The following is a 14,798-nucleotide window of genomic DNA, read 5'->3' on the forward strand; positions in this document are numbered from 1 at the left end:
GGCACGCTTTGCTATATCCACACAGGACTGGCACGCTTTGCTCTATCCACACAGGACTGGCACGCTTTGCTCTATCCACATAGGACTGGCACGCTTTGCTCTATCCACACAGGACTGGCACGCTTTGCTCTATCCACACAGGACTGGCACACTTTGCTCTATCCACACAGGGCTGGCACACTTTGCTCTATCCACACAGGACTGGCACACTTTGCTCTATCCACACAGGACTGGCACGCTTTGCTCTATCCACACAGGACTGGCAAGCTTTGTTCTATCCACACAGGACTGGCACACTTTGCTCTATCCACACAGGACTGGCACACTTTGCTCTATCCACACAGGACTGGCACACTTTGCTCTATCCACACAGGACTGGCACACTTTGCTCTATCCACATAGGACTGGCACGCTTTGCTCTATCCACACAGGACTGGCACGCTTTGCTCTATCCACACAGGACTGGCACACTTTGCTCTATCCACACAGGACTGGCACACTTTGCTCTATCCACACAGGACTGGCACACTTTGCTCTATCCACACAGGACTGGCATGGATTTAGGGGCCAAATTAGGGAGAGATTTGGGCACAGTTGCCCTAAATCCCTGTATTTCCATTCCCCACAACTGTCAGTGTTTTTCTTGGAAACCCGATGTTTATAGTGGTTTTATTTTTGCATGTTTTATGTGTATTCATAGGAATGGGAGCTGCCATGTTGTTCCTCATCAGAGCAACCTGTTACCTCTTATTCACAGACTCCAGTTAAGCAGTGACCTCTGGTGGCCAAGTTTAGGATGAAAAGGGCAAAGTGCTTGTCAGAGGAATGTGAATGCTGCAATGGTCATTTACTAATGCCCCAGGTGCAACTGCAGGAGCAGGGGCCCAAATTGCACCCCCTTAGTGCTCTGGGGCATAACCAAGATGTAGCCCGGGTGCAAGGCGATTCAGGAGGTAAGGGCACAGCTCCCTGGCACCCTGCGCCCATCAGCGCTACCCAAATGGCTCATCCCAATGCCATGCAAGTCATGGGCAGATATGGGGTTCCAGCACACCTCCCCTAACTCATAAACACAGTACAGCTGGGTGCTATTAAAGGGAATATAAACCCAGAAATAAAATTTTTCCCTATGAAAGAAAATGTTATTTTGGGTTTACATTTCCTTTAAAGCAGAATTCAGGGATAAAGCAGTAAATATACAGGTATCGTATATAATGAATTGCTTCCTGCTCTCCCAGTGACTCCCATAACCCCCTGCTCTACAGTTCAAGGCCATTTCTAACAGTGGTGCAATTGGCACAATGCCGACTCCGAGGGCAGAATCTATAGGCCCCTGTACTGAATGTAACCTGCCTTTGTGCTCCCCCCAGGATTGTGCTGATGGATGACGCCATGGACTGCCTGATGTCATTCTGCGATTTCCTCTACGCTTTCCAGATTCAGTTTTATTACTCTGGTGAGTGTCACCGAGCCCCCCCCCAGGCACAGGCCCCATCTATTATCGGCTCATGCTGACATCTGTGTATATGGAATTAAATAGCCTTGCCCTGAAGTGGTGTCTGTCTAGTGTCTCCGGCCCCCGGAGCCCTTCTGCAACTGCCAAGTGCTTTAACCCTTACGGCTTACAAGTCCATCTCCATTAGAGAAGTTGGAGGGGAAATTAGTTATTTTATTTCCCCATAAAACCCTATTTTTACCAAAGATTCCATATCCGACAGCAGCTGTGCTCTGGGGGCCGTGCTATCTTTCAACGGCTCTTACCCCTGGATGAGCAGCCATAAAGCAACCTGTATATGGACTGGAAGCAGATACCCCTTGTACCAGGGTTCGGCCATGTTGGGCACCAATAGTGTATGGCACAAGGGGAAGAGGAGCTCGTCCCAGATGAATGGACCAATAGAAAGGGGCCTATGGCCTCCTCTTCCCCATCTGCCGATTCAGCTCTGTGCAGCGCTAGTTATGACTATGGAAACAATGTAGAAACCAGCTGATTAGCAGAAGCACGCAGGTACTGTAGGCCGAGCTGGCTTCTGCTACATTGTTTCAATAGTCACAACTATCAGATATGTTTAATGCCTGCTGTAAAGCAACCCAGGGCTAGCTGGGCAGGTCAGCGCCAGTGGGACACGGGCAATCATGGCTTCAGACCATTCTGCCAGTCACTTTCCATTGACTTTAATGAGAAGGCAATGTTGGCATGCCAGGGTCCCATGCTGGGCCTGTATCAAGTCTGTCAGAGAGGATCCGCTATGGGAAGCTGTTCTGGAGCAGCTCCGGTTCTGCAGGTAGCCTGGAGCTAAAGCTAAGCCTTCGTTATGACTTTGGAACTAGTCCAGGGCCAAGAAGTGGTTGGTTGGCATTGCCCAACCAGGGCACCTATCACTGGCCAACCTGGGATTACATAGGCCTACGCTTCTACATAGCTTGGCCTGTAGGCTGATCAGCCAAATGCCTGCAATAGGCCCTCCCCTGAATGATTGGCCCCCAGGGAACCTTACACCCAAGCTCCTATATAGGAATAAGGTGTCTCCTTAGCCCCTTGCAGCTGGCACAGCGCCCTATGCAGCCTTCTCTGATGAATGCTGGGAAAGTCCAAAATACAGGGCCCAATAGACATAAGGCTGCCCTGGAATTCGCCCGCCTTGGGCTGCTGGCAACTCCCGTTAGGCTGCTGGTAACTCCCGTTAGGCTGCTGGCAACTCCCGCTAGGCTGCTGGCAACTCCCGTTAGACTGCTGGTAACTCCCGCTAGGCTGCTGGTAACTCCCGTTAGGCTGCTAACAACTCCCGTTAGGCTGCTGGCAACTCCCGCTAGGCTGCTAGCAACTCCCGTTAGACTGCTGGCAACTCCCATTAGACTGCTGGTAACTCCCATTAGACTGCTGGTAACTCCCGTTAGGCTGCTGGCAACTCCCGTTAGGCTGCTGGCAACTCCCGTTAGGCTGCTGGTAACTCCCGTTAGACTGCTGGTAACTCCCGTTAGGCTGCTGGTAACTCCCGTTAGGCTGCTGGCAACTCCCGTTAGGCTGCTGGTAACTCCCGTTAGGCTGCTGGTAACTCCCGTTAGGCTGCTGGCAACTCCCGTTAGGCTGCTGGTAACTCCCGTTAGGCTGCTGGCAACTCCCGTTAGGCTGCTGGTAACTCCCATTAGACTGCTGGTAACTCCCGTTAGGCTGCTGGTAACTCCCATTGGGCTGCTGGTAACTCCCAGGATCCCTTAGCAGCTGGCATCGCTATACAGCAGTTTACTGCACATTAATGCCACAGTAGGCACCACGCTAATTGGGTTTAATGCCCCCTCCTCTCTGTCTTTGCAGAGTTCCTGGACACCGCATCTGCACTCTATCAGGACCTGCTGACCGGCAAGAACGCAAATACCGTCATAGTTCCGACATCGCGCTCCGCCACATCGCGCCAACGCCAGCCGCCCAGCGACAGCAGCTCCCAGGATGGGGTGGACGCACCACAGTTCTGCCAGGGCCTGGAGAGCTTATGTGAGAGATACAGACACAGGTATAAGTGCCAGTCCCCTTACAGGGGACCCCATTTTATCACATAGTTTCCCCTATAGGGATCAGACAGCTGTGAAAGAGACCACCCTGTGACAGCCTTGGGCAAGTAAGAAGATGAGCTGCCCCAGGAGGATGGGACCACCCCGAGTCAGGGTGATTATGATCCACACCAGGCTCCTTACTTCCCATTACCATTTAGAGCAATTATCACCAGATTGTGGGGCTCCTATGGCTGAGGGGCCCCAAGCTGAAGGCCAGGTAGGGTTAAATTTGAAGAGAATATTTGCCCATCAAGATTCTCCTAGAAGCTCAGCTTGAAGGTTAATTAGGGTGAAATGTTGGGCTGCACTGTACCATTGTGGCGTCAACCTCCAATATTGTCCTATGGTCAAGAACGGAGATTGGCAGCTCAGACTGGCAGTTAGCTTGCTCGCTTATCTGCTTGCGGACTGGCGGCAGCCAGAAGGGGCCCAGCGCCTTTATTAGAGACTTTCTCACACTGTTTAAGCAGCTCCTGTCCGGCCCTAGTGCTTAGGAGATAACAGTGTTTATTTGGAATCTGAAGGGCAGGTGATGTTATAATAAGCCCTGGCATAGGGGGTGTAGTTGTACTGACACCATGTGGCGCCCAGTGGAACTGCAGTGGCCCCTTTTGCCCCTGCCTTCACTCTCTGCCGCAGAGGCCTCTCGGTACATGGCACATTCCTCGCTTGGGTGTGTTTGGATTTGCAGAGTAAATAACTGGGTCACATAGTTGTGGCCTCTCTGAGGTGCTCTCCATGCACCCTGCACCTGGGAGGGAGAGGCGGGGGGCACCTGGGCAGAACGGGAGTCCCACCTTGCTCAGCTCTGCATGCCATTCCAGGCTTTCTGCTAATCTCCCATGAGTCCCGGTGGCTCATCCATGTCTGTAGAGCATCCCCTGGGGGGGAAATATTTTAATGCTCAGTGAGAGCCCTAATTGAATTGCTCGCTTTGTTCCCAGCGCAGAGGTGTCTCGCTGCCAGCAATTACCTTCATCTTCATCCTGTGTATGGGGCCCTGGGACGGGCCTGCCCTACTGATATGGGGTTGAATTTGGGCAGATATCTGGCAGGTTTAAAAGTACCTGTAACTGCTAACTTACATCTTTTCCATTGGTCCTTGTGGGGTCAGATTGCTGCACTCATGCAATGCCTGACATCTCTAGTTACTGGGATGTCTCACATATGTAGTTGGGGGTCCTACTCAGTGTATATCTGCTTCCTGTCTCCTGCAGTTGCCCCCCGGTGCCATTAATTGGTGAGATCCTGAGCAGCGCCCCGCGGGTATCCTTCTATGGCTTTCTCATGGCCCTGGCCAAGCATCCAGGAATCAACCAAAGCATCGGTGAGAAGCTCTTGTTACTGTCATAATGATGTGTGCGCTACTGTAAGCCACTGGCTAATAAGCCCACCGGGCCACTAAGTCCTGCTGCACCTCTAAAGCGAGGGGTTAAAGCTTATACTAAATAAAGATGGCTGTTTGTCCCCTTTCACTTGTTAATACCTGTTCTACCTTGTGGCACAAGGGGGCGCTGTAACTGACTCCTGATAATGGTTTCTTTATATACAAGTTCATAGGCAATTGAAAGCAGAGCTGCCATTGGGGGAGGTCTGGTTGTAAATGGGGGTGGGGCTTGAGGTGGAGTGGGCAGGGTTTGGGTGGATTGGGCAGAGTTCTGGCTTAATTGGGACAAAGCTGGGGTTGCTTTAGGGCATGATTTATTTGTAAGGGTTTTGTTTATTTTTAATCAGGGGTCCCAGGACCTGTGGGCTTATAATTGGGTCCCCAGGGGGAGGGGCCTGCTGACTTATGGGGCTCGGTGATTACGGCTAGTGGCTATAACTGAAAGGCATGTAAGGGGTGTGGTTGCTGCCCCAGTGTGTGCCATTTACAGGCCTGAAGCCAGCGATGTGCCTCTGTGCCAAGGCTACACTTACTGCTGCATTGTGGGTAGAACATATCAGATAGGAAGTGGTGGGAGGCTGGATAATTACAGGCCGTGTAGCAGCAGCCGTCTCATGTTCCCCCGCAGCTTCATGCAGCATGAAACCCCCCCCCCCCCCCGTATTGGCGCAATGAGCCCTTCCCATACATTGCCAGCTGGGCATGGAAAGCCCCAATGTCCCAGGACGGGGGGAGATCCCTCTGCCAGAGTTAACCCTTTCATACGGCCCCCAAAGCTTCCATGAACCCCGAGCAATAAGGCGTAGGCCTTGGCAGTCTCACTGTTAATGAGTAGAATTCCTGTGTTATTACTGAGGGATTAGCGGGCGTTACGCTGTATAATTGGGCGTAATTAGGTATTTACCGTTTGTCTCTGCAGGTGCGCTCCCAGACAGAGCCCATTTACTGCTCGATGAGCTTCTGGATAAGGAGCTTGACAGACTGTGAGTGTGGGGGGGGGGAGTTTGGCCTATGGGGGGGCTGGGGTTGTGCCCTCTCTCATGCAGTCTCTTTCTCTCTCTCTTTAGAATCGCTCAGCTCTCTACCAGCTCCATCACCCACTCGCCCACATCATCCTGCGCTCTGATCTCCCGAGATATCGCACGTGTGGCTTCCCCACGGAAATGCTTGGCCACGCGCAGGCGCCCCGACCTGGAGAGTGACGGCTCCACTGAAGAGACTGATTCGTCTGAGAGTTAGGGAACAGCGGGACCTCTGTGTGGTCTTAAGATGTTATTAAAAAAAGGCAGGCTGAAATTCGTGAAATTTGTGTCTAGTTCAAACTTAGGGGGCTGTTCCTGCTGAATTGTGCTTAGTACAGGGGAATCCCTATGTGCCATAGTTTTATGGGATCTCTCTGTACAGGCTATGAGCAAACTTAGGGGGCTGTTCCTGCTGAATTGTGCTTAGTACAGGGGAATCCCTATGTGCCATAGTTTTATGGTATCTCTCTGTACAGGCTATGAGCAAACTTAGGGGCTGTTCCTGCTGAATTGTGCTTAGTACAGGGGAATCCCTATGCTGCCATAGTTTTATAGTATCTCTCTGTACAGGCTATGAGCAAACGTAGGGGGATATTCCTGCTGAATTGTGCTTAGTACAGGGGAATCCCTATGCTGCCATAGTTTTATGGTATCTCTCTGTACAGGCTATGAGCAAACTTAGGGGGCTGTTCCTGCTGAATTGTGCTTAGTACAGGGGAATCCCTATGTGCCATAGTTTTATGGTATCTCTCTGTACAGGCTATGAGCAAACTTAGGGGGCTGTTCCTGCTGAATTGTGCTTAGTACAGGGGAATCCCTATTCTGCCATAGTTTTATGGTATCTCTCTGTACAGGCTATGGGCAAACTTAGGGGGCTGTTCCTGCTGAATTGTACCAGTCTGGTGACTGATAGAAAGTAACAGGCATTACATCAGAAACTGTTGGCCCCACACAGAGGGCCCCTTTATAGATTTCATTCAGTCGCTGTGTATAACTCGTCTCACTTGGCGCTGTTATGAGATCATGCCCCCCTGTAGGTACAGCTGTTGGGGTCAGTATTTGGGCAGCAGGATTAGCTGTTTGGGGGGGGGCAGGGTTGGACTAATTGGGGAAAGTACTTTTCCGGCCCCCAGCAGATGATTGATGCATTAAACAGATTCTCCCATGGATGTAGCTGGAAGGCTTTGCAAACACAGGGATTACTGCCCCTTTAATAATCTCCCCCATCACAGCGTGACGGTATTTGCACGGGACTTACCGTTACAGTATGTGCGGTGCCCGGGCATGTCGGCTGTTATCTCTGTACATACGGGATTCCTACCCTCAGCAGTTTGTGTGTATAAAGCGCCTGTTTCCCACAGAGCTGTTATTAATGTGCGCGTCTTTTATTTATTCCCCCAATACTGGTTTCCCGCTATTCTCTTCTCCGAATCAACAGACGTGCAGCTCCCCATTGATTAGGGTAACTGGGAGTTATTTGCCCCGGAATCTTCAGGAGCAGGAACCTCCCTGTAGGGGAAATAAACCCTTTTGCGCCATATGTCCCACAGGAACCTCCCTGTAGGGGAAATAAACCCTGTTGCGCCATATGTCCCGCAGGAACCTCCCTGTAGGGGAAATAAACCCTGTTGCGCCACATGTCCCGCAGGAACCTCCCGGTGGGGGAAATAAACCCTGTTGCGCCATATGTCCCGCAGGAACCTCCCTGTAGGGGAAATAAACCCTGTTGCGCCACATGTCCCGCAGGAACCTCCCGGTGGGGGAAATAAACCCTGTTGCGCCATATGCAGTTCACAATACTATTAGTTTGTGCCAGCATGGTTTTATGCGTAACAGATCTTGCCAGACTAATTTAGTTGCCTTTTATGAGGAGGTGAGTAGGAACCTTGATGCTGGAATGGCAGTTGATGTCATCTACTTGGACTTTGCTAAAGCGTTTGATACAGTACCTCACAGAAGGTTAATGATCAAATTAAGGAATATTGGCCTAGAACATAATATTTGTAATTGGATAGAGAACTGGCTGAAGGATAGAGTACAAAGAGTGGTTGTAAATGGAACATTTTCTAATTGGACCAGTGTGGTTAGTGGAGTACCGCAGGGGTCAGTCCTTGGTCCTTTGCTGTTTAACTTGTTTATTAATGACCTGGAGGTGGGCATAGACAGTACTGTTTCTATTTTTGCTGATGACACTAAATTGTGCAAAACTATAAGTTCCATGCAGGATGCTGCCGCTTTGCAGAGCGATTTGACAAAATTAGATAACTGGGCAGCAAACTGGAAAATGAGGTTCAATGTTGATAAGTGCAAAGTTATGCACTTTGGTAGAAATAATATAAACGCAAACTATCTACTGAATGGTAGTGTGTTGGGGGTATCCTTAATGGAGAAGGATCTAGGGGTTTTTGTTGATAACAAGTTGTCTAATTCCAGGCAGTGTCATTCTGTGGCTACTAAAGCAAATAAAGTGCTGTCTTGTATAAAAAAGGGCATTGACTCAAGGGATGAGAACATAATTTTGCCCCTTTATAGGTCCCTGGTAAGGCCTCACCTTGAGTATGCAGTGCAGTTTTGGGCTCCTGTCCTTAAGAAGGATATTAATGAGCTGGAGAGAGTGCAGAGACGTGCAACTAAACTGGTTAAGGGGATGGAAGATTTAAACTATGAGGTTAGACTGTCGAGGTTGGGGTTGTTTTCTCTGGAAAAGAGGCGCTTGCGAGGGGACATGATTACTCTGTACAAGTACATTAGAGGGGATTATAGGCAGTTGGGGGATGTTCTTTTTTCCCATAAAAACAATCAACGCACCAGAGGTCACCCCTTTAGATTAGAGGAACGGAGCTTCCATTTGAAGCAGCGTAGGTGGTTTTTCACGGTGAGGGCAGTGAGGTTGGGGAATGCCCTTCCTAGTGATGTGGTAATGGCAGATTCTGTTAATGCCTTTAAGAGGGGCCTGGATGAGTTCTTGATCAATCAGAATATCCAAGGCTATTGTGATACTAATATCTACAGTTAGTACTAGTGGTTGTATTTATAGTTTATGTATGTGAGTGTATAGATTGGTAGGTGTGGGTTAGGTGTGCTGGGTTTACTTGGATGGGTTGAACTTGATGGACACAGGTCTTTTTTCAACCCTATGTAACTATGTAACTATGTAACTATGTAACTATGTCCCGCAGGAACCTCCCTGTAGGGGAAATAAACCCTGTTGCGCCACATGTCCCGCAGGAACCTCCCGGTGGGGGAAATAAACCCTGTTGCGCCACATGTCCCGCAGGAACCTCCCGGTGGGGGAAATAAACCCTGTTGCGCCACATGTCCCGCAGGAACCTCCCTGTAGGGGAAATAAACCCTGTTGCGCCACATGTCCCGCAGGAACCTCCCTGTAGGGGAAATAAACCCTGTTGCGCCACATGTCCCGCAGGAACCTCCCGGTGGGGACAGCATCATGGCTGGGTTACAGGGCTATAGCGCACTGGTTACATAGCAGATAACAGATAAGCTCTGAATAATACAATGGGTTCTGCTACAATAGTTCTTACACAGGAAGATAAATGCCATGCATGGCTCTATATTTTCTGTACAGATGTCTCTGTGTAACTGACCTGGGAGGAACATGGCTGCAGTAAAGCTGCTATGGAAGGTAAATGCCCCCTGTAAATGATTGGTGCACCCCAAACCTAACGGCTAAAATGATTGTGCGACCGCTAAGAACATGGCTAAAGGGGACATATACCTTCCCAGTATTCTCCAATATATTGGCAAGGGCAGAAGCATGATGGAAGCTGCAGTCGAGCCACCATAGCGATGGGTTCTTAAAGTGACAATGCACATTTAATCTTGTCTCTGAGGCCCTCAGTGCCAGCGACCCAATTGGTGCAAGAGGAGTCATCAATGAGATCGTGCTGCTCTGCTTACATGTCTCTCAGTTCTTGGTTTCATACAAATTTTGCAGAAGGAATCAGGCAAACAGCAACTTCGGGGAGGCCGCTACGTGTTACATGCTGCTGATAGGGAGGATTCTCATTGGACAATTCTCTTGCATCTGTAATTTAGCCTGCAGTGCCTATTTTAGAGAGGTAGGGGGAGCCCAAGAGACCATTTTTAAGAAAGTACAGTAGAGTAATGATACAAATCCCTGTAGTCAGACCCACATCCTGCAGCTTTTCTCTAATGGAGCCTGAATGTGCGTTGTGCATAGTGGCCACTAGGTGTCAGTGTGTGACACCCTCACAGGAGCTAATATTACAGAGCAGCCTCAGTTTCATCCACTGTAGGTTCCAGGCAGCCAATCAGGACTGGGACACGCGTGTTTGTTCTACTTACTAACGACAAACTTTATTCTGCACATGTAACTGTGTGTTCTGTCTCCCATGTTGTGTTTTATTTCTCAACTGTAACCCCAACATTTCAAGTGAGGTGACTGGGTACCCCTGGAACTATAGTGGGGTGACTGTTACCCCAATGTTTCTATATATCTGTAACCTTGTTATGGGCTAAGGGGGCCCAGCCTGAAGGCCAGTTAGGGGGGGATTTGGGGTGAGTGCTTATTTGTGCCCTGGGTACCCCTGGAACTATAGTGGGGTGACTGTTACCCCAATGTTTCTATATATCTGTAACCTTGTTATGGGCTAAGGGGGCCCAGCCTGAAGGCCAGTTAGGGGGGATTTGGGGTGAGTGCTTATTTGTGCCCTGGGTACCCCTGGAACTATAGCAGGGTGACTGTTACCCCAATGTTTCTATATATCTGTAACCTTGTTATGGGCTAAGGGGGCCCAGCCTGAAGGCCAGTTAGGGGGGGATTTGGGGTGAGTGCTTATTTGTGCCCTGGGTACCCCTGGAACTATAGCGGGGTGACTGTTACCCCAATGTTTCTATATATCTGTAACCTTGTTATGGGCTAAGGGGGCCCAGCCTGAAGGCCAGTTAGGGGGGGATTTGGGGTGAGTGCTTATTTGTGCCCTGGGTACCCCTGGAACTATAGCGGGGTGACTGTTACCCCAATGTTTCTATATATCTGTAACCTTGTTATGGGCTAAGGGGGCCCAGCCTGAAGGCCAGTTAGGGGGGGATTTGGGGTGAGTGCTTATTTGTGCCCTGGGTACCCCTGGAACTATAGCGGGGTGACTGTTACCCCAATGTTTCTATATATCTGTAACCTTGTTATGGGCTAAGGGGGCCCAGCCTGAAGGCCAGTTAGGGGGGGATTTGGGGTGAGTGCTTATTTGTGCCCTGGGTACCCCTGGAGCTATAGCAGGGTGACTGTTACCCCAATGTTTCTATATATCTGTAACCTTGTTATGGGCTAAGGGGGCCCAGCCTGAAGGCCAGTTAGGGGGGGATTTGGGGTGAGTGCTTATTTGTGCCCTGGGTACCCCTGGAACTATAGCAGGGTGACTGTTACCCCAATGTTTCTATATATCTGTAACCTTGTTATGGGCTAAGGGGGCCCAGCCTGAAGGCCAGTTAGGGGGGGATTTGGGGTGAGTGCTTATTTGTGCCCTGGGTACCCCTGGAACTATAGCGGGGTGACTGTTACCCCAATGTTTCTATATATCTGTAACCTTGTTATGGGCTAAGGGGGCCCAGCCTGAAGGCCAGTTAGGGGGGGATTTGGGGTGAGTGCTTATTTGTGCCCTGGGTACCCCTGGAGCTATAGCAGGGTGACTGTTACCCCAATGTTTCTATATATCTGTAACCTTGTTATGGGCTAAGGGGGCCCAGCCTGAAGGCCAGTTAGGGGGGGATTTGGGGTGAGTGCTTATTTGTGCCCTGGGTACCCCTGGAACTATAGCAGGGTGACTGTTACCCCAATGTTTCTATATATCTGTAACCTTGTTATGGGCTAAGGGGGCCCAGCCTGAAGGCCAGTTAGGGGGGGATTTGGGGTGAGTGCTTATTTGTGCCCTGGGTACCCCTGGAGCTATAGCAGGGTGACTGTTACCCCAATGTTTCTATATATCTGTAACCTTGTTATGGGCTAAGGGGGCCCAGCCTGAAGGCCAGTTAGGGGGGGATTTGGGGTGAGTGCTTATTTGTGCCCTGGGTACCCCTGGAACTATAGCAGGGTGACTGTTACCCCAATGTTTCTATATATCTGTAACCTTGTTATGGGCTAAGGGGGCCCAGCCTGAAGGCCAGTTAGGGGGGGATTTGGGGTGAGTGCTTATTTGTGCCCTGGGTACCCCTGGAACTATAGTCAGTGGATGCCTATTGGGCAGGATTGTACGGCAGAAACGTGGGCTGCCCAATATGTTCCCCAGACGCTACAGACTTGGGGGTCAGGCTGCTCTGATTGGCAGTTCCAGTGCTGTCTCTCCGGCTGATGGAGAATGGCCGGGATAAGTGAAACATTTGCCAATAGTTACCTTCCCTGGCCATCTGCCCAAGGGCCCCTCCCTCCAACGCTGAGATTTCTAATTAGATGGAGGGGAGCCAGGGAGGGGCGGGACTTCGGTGTTGGGGTGTTTAGTTGTTTTGCCTCACGTTGCCGGGGGAGATGGGCAGGAAAAGAACATCTCGGTAAGTATAAAGAATCATTTTGTATTTTGTAGAAAAACCTGGGTGCCGAGGGGCACATAGAGGCCCCTGAGAGCAGCGGGTGGGGAGGGGCCAGGGCCGTAGCCCCCCACTCACACCCTATGTATTCCTGCAGCGCGTTGGCCCCCGAGTCCCTTCTCTCCGTCCCTACTACTGAGATGTGCCATAGGTGGTTACAAGATCAACAGCCTGTATTTATCTCTGCTGCGGGGAAACAGCCAATAGCAGTAAACCTGGAGGCGTGTCATATTTTAAAGGGGAACTATAACCAAATCTCTGGCATCTTGCTGTTATCTGACATAGGGAGACGATTGGGTTATTTGGGGCACATGATGCAGCACTGGAATCATCAGGAGGAGGAACAGACGTCTGTTTAGTTGTAAGTTTAAAGCTTCCGGCTCCGGCTCCGGCTGTACAAACTCAGAACACAGAGCCAGACTCACATAAATCAGCTGGGATTCCGATTGGGGGATTCCTTTGCATTTTAACTGGGCTGCTGGCCCTGAAGAGATTGGGCAGGTTTTACTGTGCAGAACGGGTGCTGCTGGACTACAGCTCTCTGTATCTGGATAGAATAATGGGGTACGCTCATTGGGGTGCGTCACTATGGGGGGGGGATACACAATGAGCCTTAGTGTAGGACAGTGTCACTTTAAATAATAGAGTGGGAGGGGCTAGAGAGGTAAAACAATTTCAATCCTTTCCCTTCTCCCCTGTTAGTGTGTTATAGAATGGCCTATTCTGAGCAACTTTTCATTTGGTCTTTTTTTTTTTTAAGTTTGAAAACTATTTGCCTCCTTCTGACTCTTTGCAGCTTTCAAATGGGGGTCAGTGACCCCGGCAGCCAAACCCTATTGCTCCGTGAGGCTCCAGTTTTACTTTACTTTTTACAATTTGTTTTTCTATTCAGGCCCTTTCCTATGCGTATACCAACCTCTCATTCAAACCGCTCTCTGGTTGCTAAGGTAATTTGGACCCTAGCAACTAGCTGCTGAAACGCCCAAAATAGATCGCTTCTGAACAAAAAGTGAAATCACTAAAAAACCACCAATAATTAAAAATAAAGACCAACTGCAAACTGTCTCAGAATATCCTTCTCTACATCATACTAAGAGTTAACTCAAAGCTGATTAACCCTTTATAGGTTCTTGTGGATTCAAAACAAATGTGATCACCTCGGTTTCCCCCTGTGGTTCCCAATGCAGCCGGGCGGGGGGTGGTGCCCTATGGCCATAGTGTATTAGGGCCCCTATCAGCTGGTCCCAAGGTTCCAGATAAGGTAGTGATGTACAGTCATGGCCCAAATTGTTGGCACCCCAGAATTTGGTTGCACCCCCTTTGGAAAAAATAACTGAAATCAGTGGCTTCCTGTAACCAATCAATAAGCTTCTTACACCTCTCAGCGGGGATTTCGGACCCCTCTTCCTTTGCAAACTGCGCCAGGTCTCTCTGATTGGAAGGGCCTTTTCCCAACAGCAGTTGTAAGATCTCTCCACAGATGTTCAATGGGATTTAGATCTGGACTCGTTGCCGGCCACTTCAGAACTCTCCGGCGCTTTGTTGCCATCCATTTCTGGTGCTTTTTGCCGTATGTTTGGGGTCAGTGTCCTGCTGGAAGAGCCAAGATCTCGGACGCAAACCCCGCTTTCTGACTCCGGGCTGTACAGTGCCACCCAGAATCCTTTGGTAATCCCCAGATTTCATTCACCCAGTGCCAGAGGCAGCAAAACAACCCAAAATATCATTGAACCTCCACCATATCTCACTGTAGGTTCTGTGTTCTTTTCTGTGTAGGCCTCATTCAGTTTTCGGTAAACAGTAGAAAGATGCACTTTGCCAAAAAGCTCTATCTTGGTCTCATCTGCCCACAAGGCGTTTCCCAGAAGGCTTGTGGCTTACTCAAGTACATTTTGGCAAACTGTAGCCTTGCTTCTTTATGCCTCTGTGGCACAGTGGGGCCTCCTGGCTCTCCTGCCATAGCGTTTCATTTAAATGCCGACGGATAGTTGGCTCTGACACTCCCTGCGCCTGCAGGACGGCTTGAATTTCTTTGGAACTTGTTTGGGGCTTATTATCCACCGGACTATCCTGCGGTGCAACCTTTCATCAATCTTTCTATTCCGCCCGCGCCCAGGAAGATTAGTTACAGTTCCATGGGTTCCAAACTACTTGATAATGTTGCGCACTGGGGGCAAATCTAGATCTGGAGAGGGACTTGGAACCTTGAGATTGGTGATATTTTTCCTCAATTTTGGTTCTCAAGTCCTCAGACAGTTCTGTTCTGCTCTTTCTGTTGC

The 14,798-nt window shown here is 49.9% G+C and overlaps 1 protein-coding gene across 1 annotated transcript in view; it reads left to right on the forward strand.

The window, feature by feature from the left end:
- Positions 1–6,235, forward strand: part of c11orf49 (chromosome 11 open reading frame 49) — a 93,021-nt gene extending 86,786 nt beyond the window's left edge. The window contains 5 exon segments of the mRNA NM_001079316.1: positions 1,371–1,456; positions 3,317–3,512; positions 4,770–4,879; positions 5,859–5,922; positions 6,007–6,235. Coding sequence (NP_001072784.1) covers positions 1,371–1,456; positions 3,317–3,512; positions 4,770–4,879; positions 5,859–5,922; positions 6,007–6,178 — 628 coding nt within the window. The 3' untranslated portion in view covers positions 6,179–6,235.
- The last annotated feature ends 8,563 nt before the right edge of the window (positions 6,236–14,798 follow it).

The sequence above is a fragment of the Xenopus tropicalis genome, chromosome 4, assembly GCF_000004195.4.
Source record: "Xenopus tropicalis strain Nigerian chromosome 4, UCB_Xtro_10.0, whole genome shotgun sequence".
Lineage (NCBI taxonomy): Eukaryota > Metazoa > Chordata > Amphibia > Anura > Pipidae > Xenopus > Xenopus tropicalis.